This window comes from Panicum virgatum, chromosome 3N (assembly GCF_016808335.1).
Source record: "Panicum virgatum strain AP13 chromosome 3N, P.virgatum_v5, whole genome shotgun sequence".
Taxonomy (NCBI): Eukaryota; Viridiplantae; Streptophyta; class Magnoliopsida; order Poales; family Poaceae; genus Panicum; species Panicum virgatum.
This window is the reverse complement of record NC_053147.1, coordinates 1995899-2018624: the sequence shown is the minus strand read 5'-3', so window position 1 is coordinate 2018624 and position 22726 is coordinate 1995899. Positions and strand designations below refer to the sequence as shown.

The 22726-nt window shown below is 43.6% G+C and overlaps 1 protein-coding gene across 1 annotated transcript; it reads right to left on the bottom strand.

Annotated features, from left to right (window-relative positions):
• Positions 1-17530: 17530 nt before the first annotated feature.
• LOC120667371 (bZIP transcription factor 16-like) lies at positions 17531-18788 on the bottom strand. Its single transcript, XM_039947457.1, has 4 exons — positions 18386-18788; positions 18208-18285; positions 18009-18074; positions 17531-17912 (listed from the first exon to the last, which is right to left on the bottom strand). Exons 1-4 carry the CDS (start codon positions 18770-18772, stop codon positions 17817-17819), a joined length of 627 nt encoding a protein of 208 aa, XP_039803391.1. The 5' UTR covers positions 18773-18788; the 3' UTR covers positions 17531-17816.
• Positions 18789-22726: the final 3938 nt, after the last annotated feature.

Below are 22726 nucleotides of genomic sequence, written 5' to 3'. Positions count from 1 at the left end.
AAACCAAAAAATTAGTTATACTTGTGGTCAAAACAAGACATAGCAAGTTAACACTCTTAGGTACATAATACCATGGTAGTAGGCAAATTCTCCATGGATGCCAACAAGTAAGACACAGGCAGGTACCTGCATATAGGCAAGGAAGGGGTTGCCGTCCACACTCGTGAGCATTATCCATATGGTACTAAGTGTTCTTCTGTAATAACTAAATCAATAAGCTTCTTTAAACAACTGTCAGCTGTGTATTGTTTTCTTCTAATTCCCATGTATTCTCATGCATACCATTTGCTTATTGAAATGGATTACTGCAGCTTACATTGGCAGATGAACTATACATCTAGAAAAAGTACCATTCTTCATAATATGACGATTAGTAAATTACATTGAGTGGCTGACGACGGGAGTTCAATTTCGCTTAATATTACTAGACATACGAACTCTTAGTTTTACATGCAATTACTTTCAATCACCTCATTTTCTCTGTTATACAGCCTTTTAAATTTGCAAAACACAGACTCCCAAACTTTTAATCCTAATTCTATGGCCCGTCCACTGGCCACACGCGGCAACGCCGCGACCATTTCTAGTGTTTGACAAAAGCTAGAATTTTCTATCAGTGCAACTGCTTAGGTAAAAGCATCACTAATAAAATCAACTACATTAATTGACATATAGATTGACTACTTGAATCGATCACGTATGGAACATCCCCTCTATTCCTAGCACCTTCCATCCATAAGGTCCGGCATATCTTTATAGTACAGGTGGGTATTACATATTAAATTATGTCAATCATCTGAAATAAAGTAACAAAGATGGAATTAGCCTTCAATCATATTTTATTTGCAATTATAAAGCTCCATGATGTAAAACTGCCACACCAAACAGGAAGAAGGCAGGGAAAATAGATAAGGACTGCAGCACAACTAAAACTTTGCAATAAGTGTAAGTAATTTTCACAGATTAGTATATTTATTTGTTATACTGCCAAGATGCTCATATATGAAATAATTTCTGTCCAAAATTCAGTGGCACCAACAGATAAAAAAATAGAAATGATGAGGTACCACCAAAATTCAGTGCCACCAGCAGGTCAAAAAAATAAGGACAATCTTTTATGGTAATGAAATTCTTCATTTGTTTGCAAACAAACAGAGGTCAGTGATCAAGTAAACACATAGAAGTCAGTCATCAAGTATCAGATGGTGCACCTAAATTAGTTAGATTTACTTTCCGACGTGCCTACAAATATACATTTCGTAATTTGAACACAATTTTTGATTAATTGGACATCACAGACCGAAAGGCAGAAAAATTAAACTTACAACCAATTCAGAATGTGTTTTTTTTCTCTATAGCAATATACAACTACATTATCTTCCTGATATTCACTTCAGAAACTACGTTAAGGGAGGCTAATTCCTGATCCGACCAGGCCACCATCAAAGATGCCTCAGCAAGGAGATCCATTTTCCTCTACCCTTACCTTGTGTATATGCTTCATCCTAGAAAACGCTACAAATCGTCATCCTTCAAGTGCTCATTTTTGTTGAGCTTTTCCTTTGTTTTCATTTTGCATAAATGTTGTTCTATAAAGCTGATATCCCTAGAATACTGTTTGCTTTCTATAAAGCTAGACTTGCGTTGGAGTTGAGTTGTGCGGCTGTGTCGATGTCCCAATCCGACCGGCCTGAGTTGTTGAGTGGAGTTGAGTTCGGCGCGCGTTGATGTCCCAATCCAACCCGCCGGTGTTGTTTTTGTGGTTTTCCTTTTTCCTTTTCTTTTGTTGCCTGGTTATGGCTTCCCAGAGACATAACCTTGTATTTTTTCTGCTATATCAATAGAAACGCACTCGTCGAGTGTTGTTCATTCAAAAAAAAATATAAAGCTAGGCATGAGCCTTATGTCTAAAAAAATCCACACAAGCCCCATGTAATCCAGTCAATGGCCTGAGAGAGTATTTGACATCAAAAAATAGTTGCAGATATTCGACTAACGAAAAAAAAACATTTACCAACAATTCAAGTATTTTACTCTTTTTGCAATTTCCTTAAAATTATAAATAAACAAACTTGATTTGCATAAACACAAACATAACCATGACATCATCATAAAAATAACAAAGGAAAATTAAATAATAAGGATCAAGGTTATCTTACAATGAATTGAGGCATATCGTGTGGCGCTTGTGGATCAGTAAGCCCTAGAATTCCACAAAGAGGAAGGTGATTTTTTTTGCAGGTGCAAGAGAATATCCTAGCTTAGCATTTATAAATTCAATATGTATACGACAAGTACAGGTAAAATCAAAGACAGGAGACAACTACAAGTCTTACATTTATACAAACATAACTGATGGGAACACTAGTAGAAAAAACAAAGTAAAAGACAGTGATATTAATATAACTCTTATGACAAGGACACTTTTGAGAAAAATCAGTTGGTCGCCTAAGGTAGTGCCAAGTGGCACCCTGATTAGCATATCTAATTGCTATTTATACCTACTTGATGCCCTGTAGCCCGCCTGATTGGTGTATAAGCCCTAGTCAGTAGCACTTAGGATGCAGGGAGGAAGAATTTGTTTGTCTATATAAAATTAAATTCGTGTACTGTTGCCTATGAGTTCAATATCTTAAGTTTCAACTGTTGTGGTCTCTATTTGGGAAGTTGACGAGTCATCAGGAAAGAAAACATCTTTTAGGTCGGGTTTCGTGCTCTATCATGCCAACTGAATATGCATAGTAGTTACTCTCAGCAATGGTTTAGATTCGAACAGGAAGATATTTGTCCAATCTGAAAATGGGTACTGTTCTAAAGGACTTATCAATTTTGGTGATGCAAAGTCAAATTTTGCTGCCATATTTGTGGATGGTCTTTCTTTTGGACCAAAGACCATATCGATTTCCAGAGATGAAGTCAGCTAGGGTGATAATGCTATGCATATGAGATTATTCGACGAGAGAAATCCTAAACTCAATTTCAGCAGCGGGACAGTTGGGTATTTATTTCAGAATCTTATTTTTGTTCTTGTAGATCTAGAGGTATGTTGATGTTAGTGACTTTTTTCTCTATTTTAGTCTTGTAGGCCACAACACAAAAATCCACAATGAAACTTTCACCAGATTCATTCATTGTTGTTCTGAGAAATTGCATTTGCTTGGTGGGCCTGTCTTTAGCTTAGGAGGTGATCTGGTCGGAGTTAACTACTCACAGAAGGAAAACAAAAATATTTTCTTTGCTTTGGACTTGCAGTAGTTGGGGAAGGAGTTCAAATGGTTGTTAGGGGAAAATATTGTAAAAACTAGCAGTTTCTCTGTACATCATGAAATATGTTAAGGATTACATGCCACTTAACATATTTTGTTATTTATTTTTATTGGAAATCGAGGTGGCCTTAATACCCATTAAGCTGAGGACCTACACCTAAGACACGCCAACTCACTTTAGAGTCGGTTAGCCTTTTCAATTTCTAGCTACTTAGTGTATAAGATCCGTTCAACAGCAGAGTCTCTTTCTCGCTTCCAGGTGGCAGAATCTACCAACAGATGAAACTGGCTTATAGGACGCAGAGCTTTCCGATGAAGCCCAAACTCTTGTGATTTCGGGTGGCAGAACCAACCTACGATAGATCACTATTTATACACTAAGTACTTAGAAACTGAGAGACTAACACTTACAAAACACTTGTTTTGTTACAACACAATAGTATTACACAAGAGTACACAACACACCCTCTTTGTGGCTATCTTAGCACTCACCCTCTCACTACTTCCTCGCACCACCCATCTACCATGCTCATAGAATGAATGTCATGGCAAGGGAGGAGGGTCTCTATTTATAGGCTAAAGATGGATCATAGGGTGGTGACATGTGTCCCCCCTTCTATAGGGTTCCTAAATATTACAAGGTTTTCTAATTTATTTATTACCAAATCTACACTACTCCATGGTAAATATCTTACTCTTGCATAGTGTAGAACATTCTAGAATGTTGCCTTGCCATCTTTCAATACTCCCCCTCATCGCGATTAAAGAACTTAAATTTTTTTCCTTAAGAATACAGGTGATAATGTGTAGACCTTAATATATCCATACCCATTGGTAGCTACCACTTGATGAGTGAAAAACCTTAATATATCGATGCCCATTAGTAGCTACCACTTGATGAGTAAAAAACTATCTTGTTATCTGTCTACTAAATAGGAGGCATGTTATCCTTAATTACCACAATTAGAGAAAATCAGAAAAACGAGGATAGTTTTACCATCATATAACAAATATCTGACAAATTATTTTTTATATTCAGTAAATAAATTGGCACTTATGATGGCATATTTTATTTGTATAACTAGTTCCACCAATCACAAAATGGTGACCTTTAGTTTGCGTGTAGTTAGCCAATCAAAACTTTGATCACCAATGACGTTGGATTGAACATTTGGAAAAAAAGTATGGTTAGATTTGTCTCGAAAGGTGGTCTCATAAATCATAATCACAAAAACTTTATATTGTTTGCAGAAATCTTTTGATAGAAATTAGTAGTCAATTTTGAATTTTTTGGTGACCATGTCACTTTTCAAAACACCACCTTGTGTGACTGCGGAGAGTGTCCCAATCTCATGAACCAAAATTGTTCAAATCCATTGACCGTCATTAATTTTGCAGCGAAGTAATACCTATTAACCAATATAACTAGGATGGACAAGTACCACAAAGTGTAATACACTGTTGGTTTCATGTTTCCCTCGTTCGTTTCACCCTTGGAAGTTATCCTTTACTGAGTTTCTTGACTTCTTTCAATTTTGTAGTTTGTTGATTCCTTTTGACTTGAATGCTATATTGCTATTTAGGAGTGATGTCATTGAACTAACAAAGTTTTACTTTTGACCAGGAAGTTACATTAGAGCCGGTAGACTTGTTATCAAATAGCAATGTTCAACAAGGCGGCGTTCCGCGCTCGCCTAGGCGGGATTAGTCGCTGGGTGGAGGGGTTCCGCCTCGCCTAGGGGGTAGGCGGTACCCTAGGCGGAATGGGACGTCAGGCGATGACGGCGGAGTCTCGGACGGAGGTTGCGGCGGCGGCGGGAAGGTCGGCTTGTGGCGACTGCAGAGGAGGAGGCAAGGATGGGCTAGGGGAGAGGCTTCGGCATCGATCCACGCCGGCGAGGGCGACGGTAGCGGAGGAGGAAGCAGGAGAGGGTGGGGGCGGCTGTCTGGGCAGCGAAGGAGGAGGCAGTAGCGGGCAGGCGGCGGCAGCTGTGCAGCAGAGGAAGAAGCGGGTGGAGGAGGAAGCAGAGGTGGGGGAGGCATCGGATGGAGATAAGGTGGAGTTAGGGTTGGGACTTGGGTTGGGCTGCTTTGATGGGCCTTTTTGTCCAACTTTAGGCCAACTGCCCCCACTAGTCTTCAGATTTTCTTTTCTTTTAGAGATATAATTGATGTGTATAGGAAGGTATATATATATGTACAACACCGCCTAGAAAATCGCCTAGAAACGCCTAGGCTCGCTTAGGCTCTAGGCGATGGGTCACCGCCTAGAAACCGCCTAGCGCCTAGCCTAATATTGTCAGATAGCTTTCCGCAATTCCTGTTTTGTTAGTAACTTCTATTTACATTAGATTCGACATTGGTGGGTTCGAATTGATATATGGCATTCTGTCCTAAGCCTGTTGTGCTACTTTTTGGTATGGAAGGCATCACAAGTTTGTAGCATGAACCATTTAACTATTTTTTACTCAGGCTCTTTTACATAATGAAAATGGGAAATTCTATTGCGTGCCAATTTATATTATCTTTTGTTGGGACAGGTACTTGAGCTATGCAAGTTTATATTGTCAAATAATTTTTTGCACATTTAGAAAAAGAGTGTATAGACTATTTTTTATTCAGTGACTATGTTTACTCTTTTTTTTTGCATGCATCAGCTTAATCTTATGCACATTGTAGATTTGTGAGATATCAACAGAAAATTATGGAGGGATTGAGGTTGGCGATATCATCTCAAAACTTGATGGAGTTGCTCTTTACTCTGTTGCACAAGTATTACATTTATTTACAAAGTTTGTCCATGTCGATGTGTCAGTTTGCACACGTTTGGCTTGATTTATCTGTACTAGATGAGGATGTAAGACTCTGTACCCTTTTTGCCACTTGATCTGTTTTATTATTTGATGAAAATATGAACTCCAGAAATAGTAATTGAGTGGGAGAAAGATTTGTTCCTGGTGTTGCACTATTTGATATCTCATCCTAAGCCATGAGAAATGTGTCGGGACATCCACATGTTTAAAATGACTCATTGCAATTGACAAGTCAAGGGCTCTGTTTTCCACTTGTCTGTATCTTGATGAATTAGCTGGAACTTTGAAATTCGATTTTAGTCCCAGAATTGCACAAATCTGATTGCTTAGGACAATTATAGGATTCAGGGAGACTGGAATTGGTGTAGAAATCAGTAGATAGTGATTTTTCTTTTTACTTCAAACCCAAAAAGTTTGAGGCTAGGATCAGAAAATAAAAAAACATGAAATTTAGTAGCTTTGGGAGATGCCAGGCAATAGGCAGGACATGGAAGGGGAAGAACAAGCACCTAAGAGGGGTTCTTGCCCTTGACATGAGGGGTGTCCACCAGTGTGACTGAAAGAGGAGGAGGAGGATGTGATTGCTTGCTTGAGTTGCTGCTTTGATGGTGGCGCTCAGACTGCTGTTCACGAATGGATGAGAGGTGCAATAGGAGAGGAGAGAAGAATGTAGGCTGGATCAATTTGTTTGGGCCGTTAAATGTACCAGATACAACTCAGCCCATAAGATTGGTTTTATCAGCATTTGCAGAAAATTCATCTCGATTCATTTTGTCATCTGTTACTCATCCGTTTGTTCCCACATCGTTGTGCTATCAGCATTCGGATGTACTTCACTTGAAGAATGTGAATATGTTCTTGTAGCATTTCTACGGGAGACATCACACATTGGAGCTGATGCATGTGTATTTTGTTCTTTGCACAGTTTACTGCAATATTTTTAGATAAAAAGGAGGTTGCAATGGATACACTGAATACTGTGACACTCGAGGTTAGTTTTCTAACTACAATAGTTGTGATATATTTGTTACTTTGTTAGTTCTTGCTATGGGCAACTAAGTAGGCAGTCGTACAAAGACCCATGGACAAGACAATGTTTGTTGCAAAACTCAATGTGCAAGAGGTTGCCTCTGATGAACCTGACAATTCATTCCAAAATAGGTTTGTGTTTAACAAGAACACAATAATTTTTTTATCTTTTTATTTGTTGAAGATTGATGAGGTTTCTTCTTTCAATTAGGGATGGATGCACTTGAAGCGCTATGGTTTTAATGAGTGATGGAAGTTTGAAATTATGTGAGTACATCCTTGGTAATGGTAGAATTGGGTCATCAAGGCTTACTGCTGGGAGTGGGATTGGATCTGTTTCATCTTTTATAGGAATTTCACCCCTACCTGTCATTTAATAGGCTATTTAGTGCACTAACCAACTCCATCCTCCTATTTTCACAGTAGTTAGTCTTCTGTTAGGAATTCAGTCTTCAGAGTCTAGACAGAGCAAGTCGACGCCAAGTTGAACGGTTCACTGGAATCTTTCATCCAAACCTTCGTTTTCAGTTCTTATTAAACAATATTACTGAACTCTAGAGTCCCTTAATGTAATCACCCGCCACATGTATTTAGGCTGGGTTCCCTTCGCTAACACTTTATGATCGTCGAAGAAGACTCAACCCTAGAGTAGGTAGTGTTGGAAATAAATATTTCAGTTAAGATATTGTGATCTTCACTATTAAGGAAATGTTTAAACCATCTAAACATGATTAAGGAAACCTGATGATAAAACCCTAATGGGCTGTGATCAGCAGGCCCATTAGGCCCGTTTCCAGAGGCTGGCCCCCAGCCCCACAGTGCCTATAAATATAAGGTCGTGGTTAGCACTTTAATCACCCATTCATCTCAATCTAAAACCCTAGCCACCGCTAGTCTGATCGCTGAAGGCACTGGAGGGGTTTGGAAGGCCAAGCACTCCCGTTTGGCGCCCGGAGGACGCCGATTCGCCGCTGTGTCTTCTACACCGACAAGAACGCCTACTTCCTCTACGGATCAGGCGTAAATGGCTGCTGCAACTGCTAACGTTGGTATAATGTTTACCAATTTATTCCGCATTAGATTGATTTGTCATGAACTAGGTTATGTTAAGATCTTGGGTTATTAGCCTCTAATGTTTAAGCCTGGCTAATTCTAACAATTGGTATCAGAGCCATCTTAACCTAGTCATGCACGGTCAATTTTGAGCCATGTTTATGCCTATGATTTTCGTCGGTTTAAGATGCAATTAGATCCTGCATAATGGCTTTTTATGTGTTAATCATGCGTGATTAGATCTAAATCATGGTTAATTAAGTTTCTGATCACGAGATTAGATCTAATCTAATTCGGTTTAGGTCAAGTTTAAGATTAATCTTGATCTGTTTATGAGTTAAGTATCGGATTAGATGCAATCATGCCTGAGTAATGAATCAGTTTAAGTTAATGTCATGATTAAATCGAGCAATTAAAGTTAGGGTTTACTGCTAGCAGTATCTGTTCCCCAACTTAAGCCCCTGATCATATTTATTTCGCAAATTAGTTCTTAGATCCATGAAATTGATGCATCAGTAAGCATTAAGAAGGAGGGAAAACGCAATTTTCAGATCGGATTAAGAAATCCCCAAAATTCCTCATGAACCCTAACCCTAAGAGTATTACCTGGATGGCGACCATGAGTTGGATCGCCGTGCCGCTGGCATGAAGGTATGGTACTCCAGTGGAGCCCCTCGACGGGATGCCGCGCGTCCCGGACGCACGCGCACACCGGCGAGAGAGCCCACGAGAGCACCTTGAAGGCCGGCGGCGCATCAGAAAGACTGGCACATGAGGACGCGCCCGCGCGGCTCTGAGGCGCACGCACCAGAGGCAGCAGCAGGCCAGAGCCAACGGCGCACGCGCCGCGGCCTGCGCCGCCCACTGCGCACGGTGCGGGGCCCGCGCATGAAGCCGCGCGCGGCTTGCGCGCGTGAGCCGGCGGCTCAAGGGCCAGCAGGCGGCGGCCGGCCCAAGGCCCAGAGCTCCAAGCGGCGGCCAGGCGTGCGTCCCGTGACGCGTCGCACGCCAGGAGGGGCGCCGGCGCACAGGCGCACGCCGGCCCCACCGCGCGGCGCGTTGGACGCGCGCCCCCCGCGCGTGAGGAGCAGCGGCGCGGCGTGGCCTGCATGCGCAGCAGCCGTAGCCCGCCACCGCTTGGGTGCTGGCGCGCCAGCTGCCGGTCCCTGGGAGCCAGGCGGTGGCCTGCGCGGCCCGCGTGCCGAGGCCCCAGTGGGCGCTCCGCAAGCAGGCTGCAGGGCCGCGCCCCAAGCTGAGCGGCGGCTTGCTGCTGCGATCTGAGGAAGAGCGAAGGGAAAACAGTGAGGCAGTAGGGTTTTTCCGACCAGCCTCCTCCCTTTATATATGATGCTAGATCAGTTATCAGCCATCCGATTGTAACGAACGGCTGAGATTGTTCCGCATTAGGGTTTCGCGGGATGGGCCAAATGGGCCGAGAGCGCATATTGGGCCGCGAGCGAAGGGGATATTTTGGGCTGTTTTCATGAGTTTTAGCCCATTTAATATTAAAGCCTTATTCTTTTACTGTTTCTTATGATTTAAGCTTAATTTTAATTGCTGTTATGTTTAAAGGCTTTAATTATTTATGTTGCACTTATTATTACCAGCATTATGTTTATTTAATTTTTTTTCCATGAGTTATGTAAATGCTTTTAATTATGTTTTAATTGCATTTATTCACTGAAAATTATGTTCATCCACCATAAGCAATTAAGATGCACTCTATTTAAATGGAACCATCGGGAAGTTTATTTAGAGCACTTGTAATTAATTCTGACCATCGTTGATTTAATTACGAGTTTTAATGATAAATTTCATTTGTTTTCCCCATCGGTGATGCAAATTGAAATTTATGTATGATTTTAATCAGACCATCGTAGGGTTAATTTCATACTTTTTATGCGCATCTTAATTGTGAGTTTAATTAAGTTATTATTCTCATGATTTTCAGTGAACACTGTGACGGGCTACCTGAAATCCATTGAGCCCCTGAATGGCACCAACTATCCAAGCTGGTATAAAGATGTTCAGGTGGCCATTGCTGTGTGTGAGTATGATCTCGCCTTACGTCAAGACAAGCCAGCAGAGCCCGCTGATTCCAATGGTGATCGTACAGCCATTGAGAAGTGGGAGAGATCAGACAGGATGGCCAACATGATCATTAAGAACACGATCACTCCGGCCATCTGTGGTGCTATTCCTGATAAGGACAAAGATGGTAATGATCTGAGCGCCAAGGCATACCTTGCCAAGGTGGAGGAGAACTTTAAGAGTTCTTCCAAAACTTATGCTAGCACCCTGATCATGAAGATGCTGACTTCACAGTATGATGGGCAAAGTGGAATCAGGGAGCACATTATGAGCATGTGTGACATGGCAAATAAGCTGAAGACACTGGATATGGCTATCTCTGATGGTTTTCTGGTGCACTTCATCATGACTTCTCTGCCAGCACAGTACAGTCCCTTCAAAATAAGTTACAACACTCAGAAGGCGACTTGGAGCATGGCTGAGCTCATTAGCTACTGTGTTGAGGAAGAAGAAAGGCAGAAAGCTGAGAGGATGAAGGATGCTGTCAACATGGTCAGCGAGCGCTTTGGGCGTGTTAGCATGAGCAACACTCCTAAGCATCAGGCTGAATCTGGCAGCAGCAGGCAACATAAGAGAAAGTTTAAGGGCCATAAGAGCAAGGCCGTGTCACATAAGAAGACCTCTAATGAGAGGCTGTGCAAGTTCTGCAAGTCACCTAAACATGAGCAGAAGGATTGCCATGGATTTAAGGAGTGGCTTAAGAACAAAGGTACAATTACTGATTATGTATCTTTTATTGATGAATCATTCTTAGTGAATTTTTCTCCCAATACTTGGTGGATTGACTCAGGTGCTACTGTGCACATTTCCAATTCACTGCAGGTATTCAGTTCGATCCGAACTATAAGAGAGGGGGAGCAAAGTCTAAGAGTGGCTGATGGCAATGAAGTGAAGGTTGAAGGCATTGGGAGCTTCAATTTGGAGTTACCAGGCGGCTTCAACCTTAGTTTGCATGATATTCTTTATGTTCCCAGTTTGAAGAGAAACCTTATTTCTGTTTCGCGTTTAGATAAGTCGGGACATATTTGTGAGTTTGGCAACTCTGTGTGCAACATTAAATTTCATAATTTAAGTGTGGGCCTTGGTCATTTGCAAGGCGATCTTTATTTGCTCTCTCTTGATAAAGTTTATTCTGCAATGAATGTGGATGATGTATCGCATAAGCGTAAGCGTGATGATGAGACTTCTTCGAAATTGTGGCATTGTCGTTTGGGCCACATTTCGAGGGGGAGAATTGAGCGTCTCATAAGAGAAGAGATACTCCATTCATTAGATCTCTCAGACTTAGATCAACAATGTGTTGATTGTATTAAGGGGAAATTCGCTAAGACAATTAAGAAAGGAGCTACTCGAAGTTCGGGCCTATTAGAAATAATTCATACTGATATTTGTGGCCCGTTCCCAGTAAAGTCTGTTGATGGTTTTGACTTTCATTACTTTCACAGATGACTTCTCTCGTTATGGTTATATTTTACCCCATTCGTGATCGATCAGAGTCATTAGATAAATTCAAAATATTCAAGGCTGAAGTGGAAAATCAGCATAATGTCACTATTAAATTAGTGAGATCGGATCGAGGTGGTGAATATTATGGGAGACATGCTCCATTCGGCCAAGTACCTGGACCATTCGCTAAGTATCTTGAAGAGAATGGTATAAAGGCCCAGTACAGTATGCCGGGCAAACCACAGCAAAACGGAGTTGCTGAGCGTCGTAATCGTACACTGATGGACATGGTACGTAGCATGCTTAGTTATTCTACTTTGTCTGTGGAGCTGTGGATGGAAGCATTAAAAACAGCTGCACACATACTTAATCGTGTTCCTTCCAAATCCGTGCCAAAAACACCTTATGAGTTGTGGTTTGGGAAGAAACCATCACTTAATTATTTGCGTGTGTGGGGCTGTCCAGCCGAAGCTAAGTTATTTAATCCACAGCAAAAAAAATTAGATGATAAGACGGTGAGCTGCTATTTCATCGGATACCCTGATAAGTCTAAGGGATACCGATTCTACTGTCCTGATCGTTTCACTAAGTTCGTTGAGACCAGGCAAGTTGTATTCCTAGAGGATGCAGGAATCAGTGGGAGCTTTCCGAGGAGGGAAATTAATCTTGAAGAAATACGGGCTGAGCTTCCCATCCCGGTGATTCAAGAAACAGTAACACCTCAGTTAGTGCCGCTGTTCGTTCCTTCCGTTCAGAGTACACCATCTGTTCAGATTACGCCTCCTGTTCAGAGTACTAGCGCTGCTCCGCCTGTTGAAGTAGCTCCTGAGCCTGCGAGCGAACAACAAGTTGAGCAAATGGCGCCTAATGCTGAAGTTGAGAACCCTGTCGAGGTGCCTCAGACTGCACCTCAACCAGCACCTCAGCCTGTTGAACCATTAAGAAGATCACAGCGGGCTAGGAAACAGACAGTTTTCCCTGATTGTGAAACATACTTAAGTGAAGACATGTATGATATTGGGAAAGCTGATGATCCTAACTCATTTAGAGAGGCAGTATCATGTGAGAACTCTGCCAAATGGGTTGAGGCCATGGAAGAAGAGCTTAAGTCCATGAGTTCCAATGATGTTTGGGATCTGGTAGATATTCCTAATGGAGTCAAACCAGTAGGCTGTAAATGGGTCTACAAGACTAAACGTGATTCTAAAGGGAATGTCGAACGATTCAAAGCAAGGCTTGTAGCCAAAGGTTTTACACAAAAGGAAGGGGTTGATTATAATGAAACTTTCTCCCCTGTGTCTAAGAAAGATTCATTCAGAATCGTTATGGCGTTAGTGGCTCATTATGACTTAGAGCTACATCAGATGGATGTCAAAACTGCGTTCCTTAATGGTGACTTGGATGAGACCATCTTCATGGCACAACCGGAAGGTTTTGTTGTGAAGGGCAAGGAACATTTGGGATGCAGACTTAAGAAATCCATTTACGGGCTTAAGCAAGCGTCAAGACAGTGGAACCTTAAATTCGATCAAGTGATTAAGAAATTCGGATTTAAGGAGAATGATGTGGATAATTGTATCTACACTAAGATAAAGGGTGGTAAATTTATAATTCTAGTGCTTTATGTGGATGATATCCTATTGGCGAGCAGTGATAAGCGTATGCTGCATGAAACAAAGGGATTTCTTTCATCCAATTTTGATATGAAAGATCTTGGTGAAGCCTCTTATGTTCTGGGCATTGAAATACACCGAGATAGGACCAAAGGAGTACTAGGATTGTCTCAAAAGGCATATATTGAGAAAATGCTTAAGAGATTTAATATGGATAAGAGTAAGGCCACACCTGTTCCATTAGCGAAGGGCGATAAGTTTAGTGAAACCCAATGTCCTAAGAACCAATTGGAATCAGATGAGATGAAGGACATACCTTATGCTTCAGCTGTCGGAAGCCTGATGTATGCACAAGTCTGTACACGTCCTGACTTGGCATTTGCTACCGGAATGTTTGGAAGATATCAGAAAAATCCCGGAAAGGTCCACTGGGTTGGTGTCAAGAAGGCATTACGTTACTGTCAAGGCACTAAAGACTTCATGCTCACATACAGAAGATCAGATAACCTTGAAGTTGTGGGTTATACTGATGCTGACTTTGCTGGATGTGTAGATAGTAGGAAATCTACATCAGGATATATCTACACGTTAGCTGGTGGAGCTATATCATGGAAAAGCTCTAAGCAAAGTTTAGTTGCAGCGTCGACGATGCAAGCTGAGTTTGTGGCATGCTATGAAGCAACTGGACAGGCTGTTTGGCTTAAGAATTTTATTCCGGGCCTCAAGGTAATTGACAGCATTACGGAACCTATAACGTTATACTGCGATAATCAGTCTGCAGTATTCTTTTCGAGTAACAACAAGTCAAGTGGTGCTTCCAAACACATTGACCTTAAATATCGTGTTGTGAAAGAAAGATGCCAGGATCGAACCATTAAGATTGAGCACATAAGAACTAATTCTATGTTAGCGGATCCGCTCACTAAAGGCTTACCACCGAACGTGTTTAAGCAGCACGTTACTAATATGGGTTTGGTGGATAGTCTTTAGGTCCTGGTTTAGGGTCATTATGACTCCCAACTAACGAATAAGCGTTCTACCGAGGTGTTTCAGTGAGACTGTGGGTAATGGGGTCCCAGTAGTGCATCAAGCTACTGACGACGCATTGGTCCGGTACTTTCTGTTACTACTAAGGGTGAACATTAGTATGATACGAACATTAGCCTTAACCGTTCGATCAAGTGGGAGAATGTTGGAAATAAATATTTCAGTTAAGATATTGTGATCTTCACTATTAAGAAAACGTTTAAACCATCTAAACGTGATTAAGGAAACCTAATGATAAAACCCTAATGGGCTGTGATCAGCAGGCCCATTAGGCCCGTTTCCATAGGCTGGCCCACAGCCCCACAGTGCCTATAAATATAAGGTCGTGATTAGCACTTTAATCACCCATTCATCTCAATCTAAAACCCTAGCCACCGCTAGTCTGATCGCTGAAGGCACTGGAGGGGTTTGGAAGGCCAAGCACTCCCGTTTGGCGCCCGGAGGACGCCGATTCGCCGCTGTGTCTTCTACACCAACAAGAACGCCTACTTCCTCTACGGATCAGGCGTAAATGACTGCTGCAACTGCTAACGCTGGTATAATGTTTACCAATTTATTCCGCATTAGATTGATTTGTCATGAACTAGGTTATGTTAAGATCTTGGGTTATTAGCCTCTAATGTTTAAGCCTGGCTAATTCTAACAGGTAGATTAGTTGTATTCCACCGCCACGCCTATGGCTAGTTATCAGGTCCTTCCTCTGTACTTGGGTTTCGATCTATTAATTCAGCTGCTCACTTGCTCGTGATCTCCTGGTTGTTGTTGAATCTATCTTCTTCCCCATCAATTTTGAGTAGAATTTAGGATAGATTTAGCTCGTGCCTCACATCTTCTTGCCCAGACAACATATGCAGTGCTGAGGAAATCATGAATATTATTCGTCTGTCTGAACCAGTGGTGGATCCATGTTGAAGCAGTACATTTTTCTTTTCCTTAAAATTGCAAAAGTAATTACTGAAAAACACTAGAACGATGCATAGCAATGAATCTCACAAGCTGCAAGGCCTGGCGCTACACTGCTACGAACTAGAAGTTTAACATTATAGCCTGGGCTAAGGTATGGTGCAAGAGGATCAATTATAGGTGAACGTGTCGCATATGCAATGCATAGGTGATTCTCCAGTAAGGAACACTGAATGTCTGAATAGTTTGATTGTGTTCTACAGGTACTAGAATCTGTCTTTTTTTTTCCTTCAAAAAAAGAATCTGTCTTTTTTTTCCCCTTTGTGGTGGTAAAGAAAATCGCATAGGAAAATGGTTAATGCTTGAGTTTTTTAGTATTATTCTTGAAATATCAACATTTCATGTACTTTTTATGTTATTATATTTTCATGAAACTAGTATTTGATTGCTGTTATATTTAATATCTCTTTCAGATACTACCCGAATAATGCTCTTTCTCACTGGTACGAAAGTATTTTATTTTCCCTTCCACTACCTCCATCCCTTTCACTACTTCCATCAGTGCTAGACTGAACTAGGCCTATCTGGTTTTGGTGATTTCCAAAAGCCTACTACTTAACAGCTTACTTGTTATGATGCCTGTGGCATAAGGTTGAAGCTTTGATAAAAGAAATACTTAAAGAGAATAGCCGTCTGAGCTCTCAATTTATAGGTTACTTAAGTGTCACTAGTACAGGCTGGTGAGAAGAAATGGAGACCGGGTAGGAGAGGGAGGGGGTTATAAATTGTACCATTTTCACTGCTGGCCCTATATATTGCCCCCTTCTCTCTCTCCTTCCTCTGCTCCAGACTTGGCCGTTTCTTGATTTCGCACGCCGCCCACCGTCGTCATCCTTGTGCCGCCGCGCCACCTCCTGAGCCGTGTCGTCGTCCCCGACCGCCGTCTTCCCTCGACCGCCGTCCTCTACCCCGAGCCGCCGTCATCCCCCGAGCTAGGGCCGCCACGTCATCTCGACCGCCACCTCCCAAGCCGCGCCGTCGTCCCCATCATCCAGCGAGCGCCGCCTCGCCCGTGCGACGTCGCCGCTGTGCGCACCCCCACCCCCGGCCCCGACCACGGTGACTTGCCCCGAGCGCCGCCTCCACGCCGCCGTCGGCGGCCCACCTCCTGCGAGCCTCCCCGGCCGAGCTAGCGCCGCCTCCACGCCGCCGTCACCGACCTCCCGAGAGCCGCCTCCATGCCGACGTCACTGCCGCCTCCGAGCAAATTTAGGTTAGCAGATGTCACCGCCGCCTCCGAGCAAATTTAGGTCAACAGTGTTTCCGAGAACATTATACTCAGTGCAAATTTGTGCAATCGAAACCAAAATTTGCAATTGAAACCAAAATCTTGGGGGACGCTCGAGCATGATATTCCTGGATGCGACGGGGAGCGGACACTAGCAGAGGCCATTCATGGCTACATCCTATAGGATAAGCGCTACATCATCCTGAAGTCGGATGATCGGATAATAAGGCCGGCATCTCCGCAACCCTCTCCAAGACTGACATCTCCGCAACCCTCTCCAAGGGCACCACTGTCTCCGCATGCTTCACCAGAACACTCTTCATCACCATCATCTCTTTGGGAAGCCAATGAACACTCAAGCATCACCGTTGGTCACCACTGTCTATGGTCACCTCTTCCGCCGCCGGCAAAGAAGTGAGCCTCCATTGAAGAAGGAATAGAATAAAAAAAATAAGGCTCATATTAAACCCTGGGACATGAGTTTTAAAGAATGTGCAAGGATAAGTGATCAATGCGTTAAAGAGCACCGAAGCCGCCAGAGAAAAAGGAGAAAATAATAAATCCGGGAGATTTCAAATTTTTTATTGGAATATGTGTATCAAATAAGAGAAATTTATTTCGAAAGAGCCGCCTTCAGACTACTACGAGCGCCAAATGATTGAAAATGTATGTTAAAAATCAAATAGCCCTTGGATCCAAACACTCAAGGTTATTTTCTTGAAGAGCTATTTCTTTGGATTAAACTTTAGCCATCAAAATAACATTTAACTATTTCTTCAAATATGGCCCATATCATTGACGGTGAAGATAGGAAATTTCACGCGCATCGAGATTAGTATCTCGTTTTTCTTAATCAATCGTATCATCGTCTTGTGTTGGGAGTACAAAATACCAGTACGTTTGCCATGCCACAAGCAACCACGCACAATACGTCACCGCTTTCAGTACATCGGAAACGTACTGCTCACAGCTGGATAAAAATGAGATTGGAGGAGGGTATATTTATAGAAACAGCCATGGTCATCCATACTATACAGATTTCAGAGCAAGGCTCAGCCGAAACAGTTCCCAACTCGGCTACGTGTACGGCGCTGACGAGTGACGACCCAACAAAGGTCGGTCATGTGGCTAGCTTGGAATCGAACAACTGGATAGTTCCAGCCTCTAATTAATTTCTTCTTCGGAACATGCTAGGCCCCTGCTTCTTTTTCTTTGCTTTGGCCTAACGATGCTAGAGTAGAAGAACGAGAATAAGAAAATCCCTTGTTTAGAATAAGGAAAGCGAGAGGTCGTGTGCCTGAGCTTTCAGCTGCTTGTTCGTCTCTTTCAGTGACAGATACTCCTTCATCACCAGGTCCTTCTCCTGCATGCGCCGCAAAAATTGTTAAGGTAACTGCCAGGCCATTTGTGAATCAGTTATTAGTCACACGTAGCTAGCGTCAGATCTGGCTCACCGGACCTTTTTTATGGTCTCGTTCTCTGACGAGAGGTCTGCAACTTTTCGTGCAAGCTCATCACGAATCGCCTAAAATTCAGTTAGTTATTACTAGAAGGAAAAGTGTCTTATTGACTTGAGCAAAAAAAATGGACGCTAATTTTTTGTACAGTAATCCGCACAAGTGCAGAATAGTACTGGCATTTAGAGGAGATCAGATCACCTGCCGGCGAAGGATGGTTTGCCTCGCCGACTCCCGGTTGGCGAGCACCCGCCGCAGCCGCTTCGCCTCCTTCTCCGCCTGGAATTATCGCACCCCGGCTATCTCTAGTGAGGCAACATGCTCGCAACCAATTGGCCCCGCTTGTTAATTTCTAAGCTAGAGCTATGTTGGTAGTTACCTCGGTGAGCATGTGCCGTGGCCTGGGGCCGTGAGTAGCCGGCGCGGCGGCGTGCGCCGGTGCCGGCTGCCGCGATGATGGGCGCCCAGCGCTGGAGCAGGAGGACGACTGGATCCCGACCATGCCCAGCTGCAGGCTCAGCCTGGTGCTCGCCATCTCTTCGTCGTCGGACATGGCCTCCTCGGCGGCGGCGCAAGTGTGCAGCTGCACCACAGCCGGCCGCGCCTTGGCCTTCGGCTGCGCGCGCTCGGCGGCCGGCCCGAGCCCGACGCTACAGCCGGCCATGTTGGCCAGCGCCAGGGCCGCGCCGAGCTCGACGTCGGGCGTGATGCCCCTCCGGCATTGCCGCTGGCCGCCGCCGCCGCCGCGCTGCTGGTCGTCGGACATGGGGATCGGTGGAACGGCGGTGGGTGGGTGGGTGGGTGCCAGTCGATTACGGCGGCGGGGTCAGATATACCCCCGCGGCGCGCGGCGTTTGGCCCGTGGCGGCCCGCCACGTCTCGGCGCCACAGGACGTGACCGGAGCGGGCACACGTGGAGGGCCGGGACACGTGGGCTGGCTCCCTGCGCGCGCATGGAGCAGGCGGCCCAGCGCCTCGCGGCCCGAGAAGCATGGGAGCTCTCGCGGTGGGCCAGCAGTGCCAGGGAGAGGAGGAGAGTGGGGGGCGATGCGCCCGCGCGGGGGGTACGCGTGGGGCTGGCCCCACGGCGGCGGTGGTGCGGTGCCGTGCGCCCGTGTGCCGCCGGACCCGCGTGGGTGCGACCGTGCGAGGTGCCACCAGCGCCTTTCAAGTCTCAGGTCAGGTGGACCGACCGGTCGGTCCCGGAACTGGATCGAAGACCCAACTGGCCGGGTTCGGTCCTGGTTCTCGACTTGTATATCTGGCTCGACTCCACCGCCGACCGGAGAGCTAGCCAACCCAGTAGTGAGCTGGTCGGATCCAGGCACGCGTGAGGGGGGTCAGGCCTGACCTGACCAGCGTGCTGCGAGTCCGGCTCTGTTCGTAATTGGCTGATGGCGTCGACAACTGACACGTCGCCGGCTCTGTGTCGCGCAGTCGGCCGTCGGCCAACGGCGAGAGGATAGGCCGGCCCCTCCTCTGACGACACAGAGCTTGGAGCAAGAGCGACAAGGATGTTGGCGCTGTTCGTTTTGCGCTACAAGCATTACGAGAATCTTATATGCATGAGTATTAAATAAAGTCTATTTGTAAAACATCTTTACGAATGGTGTAATTTTACACGACGAATCTAATGATGGTAATTAATCCATAATTAACTAACCATCCTCTATTCATGTGGTTAAAGACCTCATTAGATTCGTCTCGTGAAGTAACGCGGGGTTGTAGAGTTAGTTTTATAAACTTACTTTATTTAATACTTTTAATTAGCAGTTAAAGTTGTGCTAATGACTAGCATAGCACAATCCAAACAGAGCAACAATTTGCTTTTCTGTTTTTTTTTGTATGTGCGAAATTTGTATCCTTTGATATTTACAGATACGAGTAGATAATAGTGATAAGGTTTGCACAAATAAGAGAATAGAAATGTGATGGACATATACTTTCCTTTTAATGCTTTACCGCTAGTTTTATCAGAAGAAAAAAAATATTTATTGGTCCAACAATAATACAATTCTTTGGAGGTCTATTTGGTGGGTCAAAATTAAAAAGATAATTGGGCTAGGCTAAAAGAGAGCGCAGATGGTTTGAAGAATCCAGCCCAAGCCCTAAGGTTGGCCGACGGTTTTATTTAAAAAAAAGAGGTTTGGTCGACGGAGCGAGTGTCGACGTCGAGGCGCCGAGAGCACGTCGGTTGGAGCACATTTACTGAAATCCTCCACACCATCAGGATCATACTTGACAGGTTCAGACTGGGGATCCAAATTTGACATGTTTGTTCTCGTAGCCGTTTAGCGTCTCCAAAATGGACTAAGGCTATCCACAACGGCAAGAGCAAATTTGCTCCTCCTCCTCCTCGTTTTCCACGCCCCCTCACATATTTACTGTCTACAGTGCGTCTACAGTGCCATACAGTACATTTACTTCTTTATTTGCTCTCTCCACTGTGGACGGTCTAATAGCACTAAAAGTGATTCTTCCCTTGCAAAAGACAGCTAGTCCCACACCTTCCATCTTCCGCCGCTAGGGCGAAACTAAAGTTAGTTTTGCCTGGTGCCCAGGCACGTAAAAAAGAAATTTACCGTTAAGTAAACTTACAATTACTGTACAGTTCTGAAAGTTTATAAAAGTTCAGTGGCTTCGCCTGTTCGCCGCCGCTCTCGTTCGACCTACCTGCGAGGTAAGACATGGCGAGACGGAAGGTGTGAAGGATTTCGATGTGCTTGACTATTTTGGAAATCATTAGTTTACTAGCATAGTAACCATGCATTGCTACGAATAATATAATAGACCTATATAATATCATCAACTTTATGTTTATTCACTACTTTGTATTCATTCACTTTATGTGCAGGTCCTGTCGTAATTGTGCTTTCGATTGAGATTCTGATTGATTTGTTCGGTTTCCGATTAGAATTTAGATTTATTTATCCGGACTTCAATTACTATTCCAATCGACGGATCAAGGAAACATTAATTGCTTTAGAAATATTAGAGATAGAGATCAATATACCTATATACCAAATAAAAGAAATGCACTTTGATTTGTTTTTTTCTTCCGGCATGAAAATCGGTGTGGAGAACTCGTACACCCTCCGTGGCCAACAGGCAACGAGTCTGACCCGAAAAAGAAAAAAACGAGCCCGACGGAACACGGAAGTGACAAGCAGTTTCTGTACAGTCCAGTCAGCCACAATTCCAATTACGCGTATCTAGGCAGAGAAGCCTCAGCAGGTTTACAACTTGGGCAAGGCTCAAAATGAAGAAAAAAATAGACAAGACAAAATTTCTGTACATCCAGTGCCTCAACAGAAATGCTTGCGATTCAACAGTGAATAATGACATGGAAAGCAAATGCACTAGCTCCATCACACTTCTACTCAGCTGCGCATGCAACTAACATCCCATTCTCCTGCATGCACAAGAGTTGACATTGCATTGCAAAGAATTTTTTCCGACTAGGCAGGGGTGTGTATGAAATCACAGGACAAACATTTACAGCAGCAGAAAATGACAACAATTCGTTTCAGGACCAGTGGACCACAATCAAATTCAAACCCATAGCAACAGCATCGATCAGCAAACAGAAAGATTCCACCACAGACAGATCTCACATGAAAGTCTTGGCTCACAAGAGTAGTACAGCGTTAAGGAATTCCCAGATGGGCATCCATTTTTGATTTCAACCACATTCATTCCCAGATTCATATCTTACTGGTGTAGTGCAGTACAATCTTGATAAATAACGGTCATGTCCGTACCTGATCCTTATCAGTGTGGTGATTACAGTTTATAGCAACACTAATCACTTTGGCCATCAGTGAATGGAACATCAATAAGAAATAAATGCAAGGGTTAAAAAAAAACCCAAAAGCTGGGCTATAGTGTGTACAGGTAGCACATAAGTCATACCCTGACTGATCAGGATTACAACCACAAACGTATGGCCGTGAAGCAACACATCCCATGCAGATATTCCGACACGACAATGAGATCATCACATATTGAAACATAAAAAACAACAACTCTGAAATAGTCTAGGGAGTTGGAGATCTATGAGATGGCATGAGCAAACCATTTTATTGGGCAGTGGTCCCCCAAAGTTCCATCGCAGCACAGCATACAGAGGCTTTTAAATTCTGATGATCACTGGATGAAAGCATCCAAGGCTATTATTCTGTAATCTGTACCAATGAGATGAGCTGGACCAATTCAAATCAAAATTATGAGCTGGACATCACGTATGCTCATCAAATAATTTGGAGTCGTCATCAGCAGTACAGAATGGAAGATACATTGCATATTCAGAGCTGTTGGGGTTCATAATGTAAACGACCACAGGGCAACAAAATTTATAAGCACAGTTGCATGATGGGATCGAATAAAGGGAGATCGGTGGACCAAATCTTAGAAAGCGATATCGAATGGTTAAGCATAAAGGCAGTGTCACTTTCAGGTCGGCATCACTTCCATTAACAACAAGTATGAGCCTAACAATGCAGTAAAATAATGCATCTAAACGGTGAGTCGCTTTCTGCAAAACTGTTCCCATGGTCATGATATCTGTGAACTGAAAAGCACAATCAAGTATATTCATAAAAGAATCACTCAAGTAGATTTATATATTTCGGACAGGATCCACGAAGTCGGTAAGTGCAGAGTGACCTAACGAACAAGTGAAAATTACGAATTTAGTCTTCCACAACTGATCATTTTGCAA

What these genes read in the sequence shown, in the direction of transcription:
- LOC120667371 (XM_039947457.1), bottom strand. Translation starts at nt 18,772, where the DNA reads ATGTCCGACGACCAGCAGCGCGGCGGCGGCGGCGGCCAGCGGCAATGC. An exon ending in CACGGCACATGCTCACCGAG is followed by an intron (nt 18,286 to 18,385) that starts GTAACTACCAAC and finishes CGATAATTCCAG; the next exon opens with GCGGAGAAGGAGGCGAAGCG. An exon ending in AAACCATCCTTCGCCGGCAG is followed by an intron (nt 18,075 to 18,207) that starts GTGATCTGATCT and finishes ACTGAATTTTAG; the next exon opens with GCGATTCGTGATGAGCTTGC.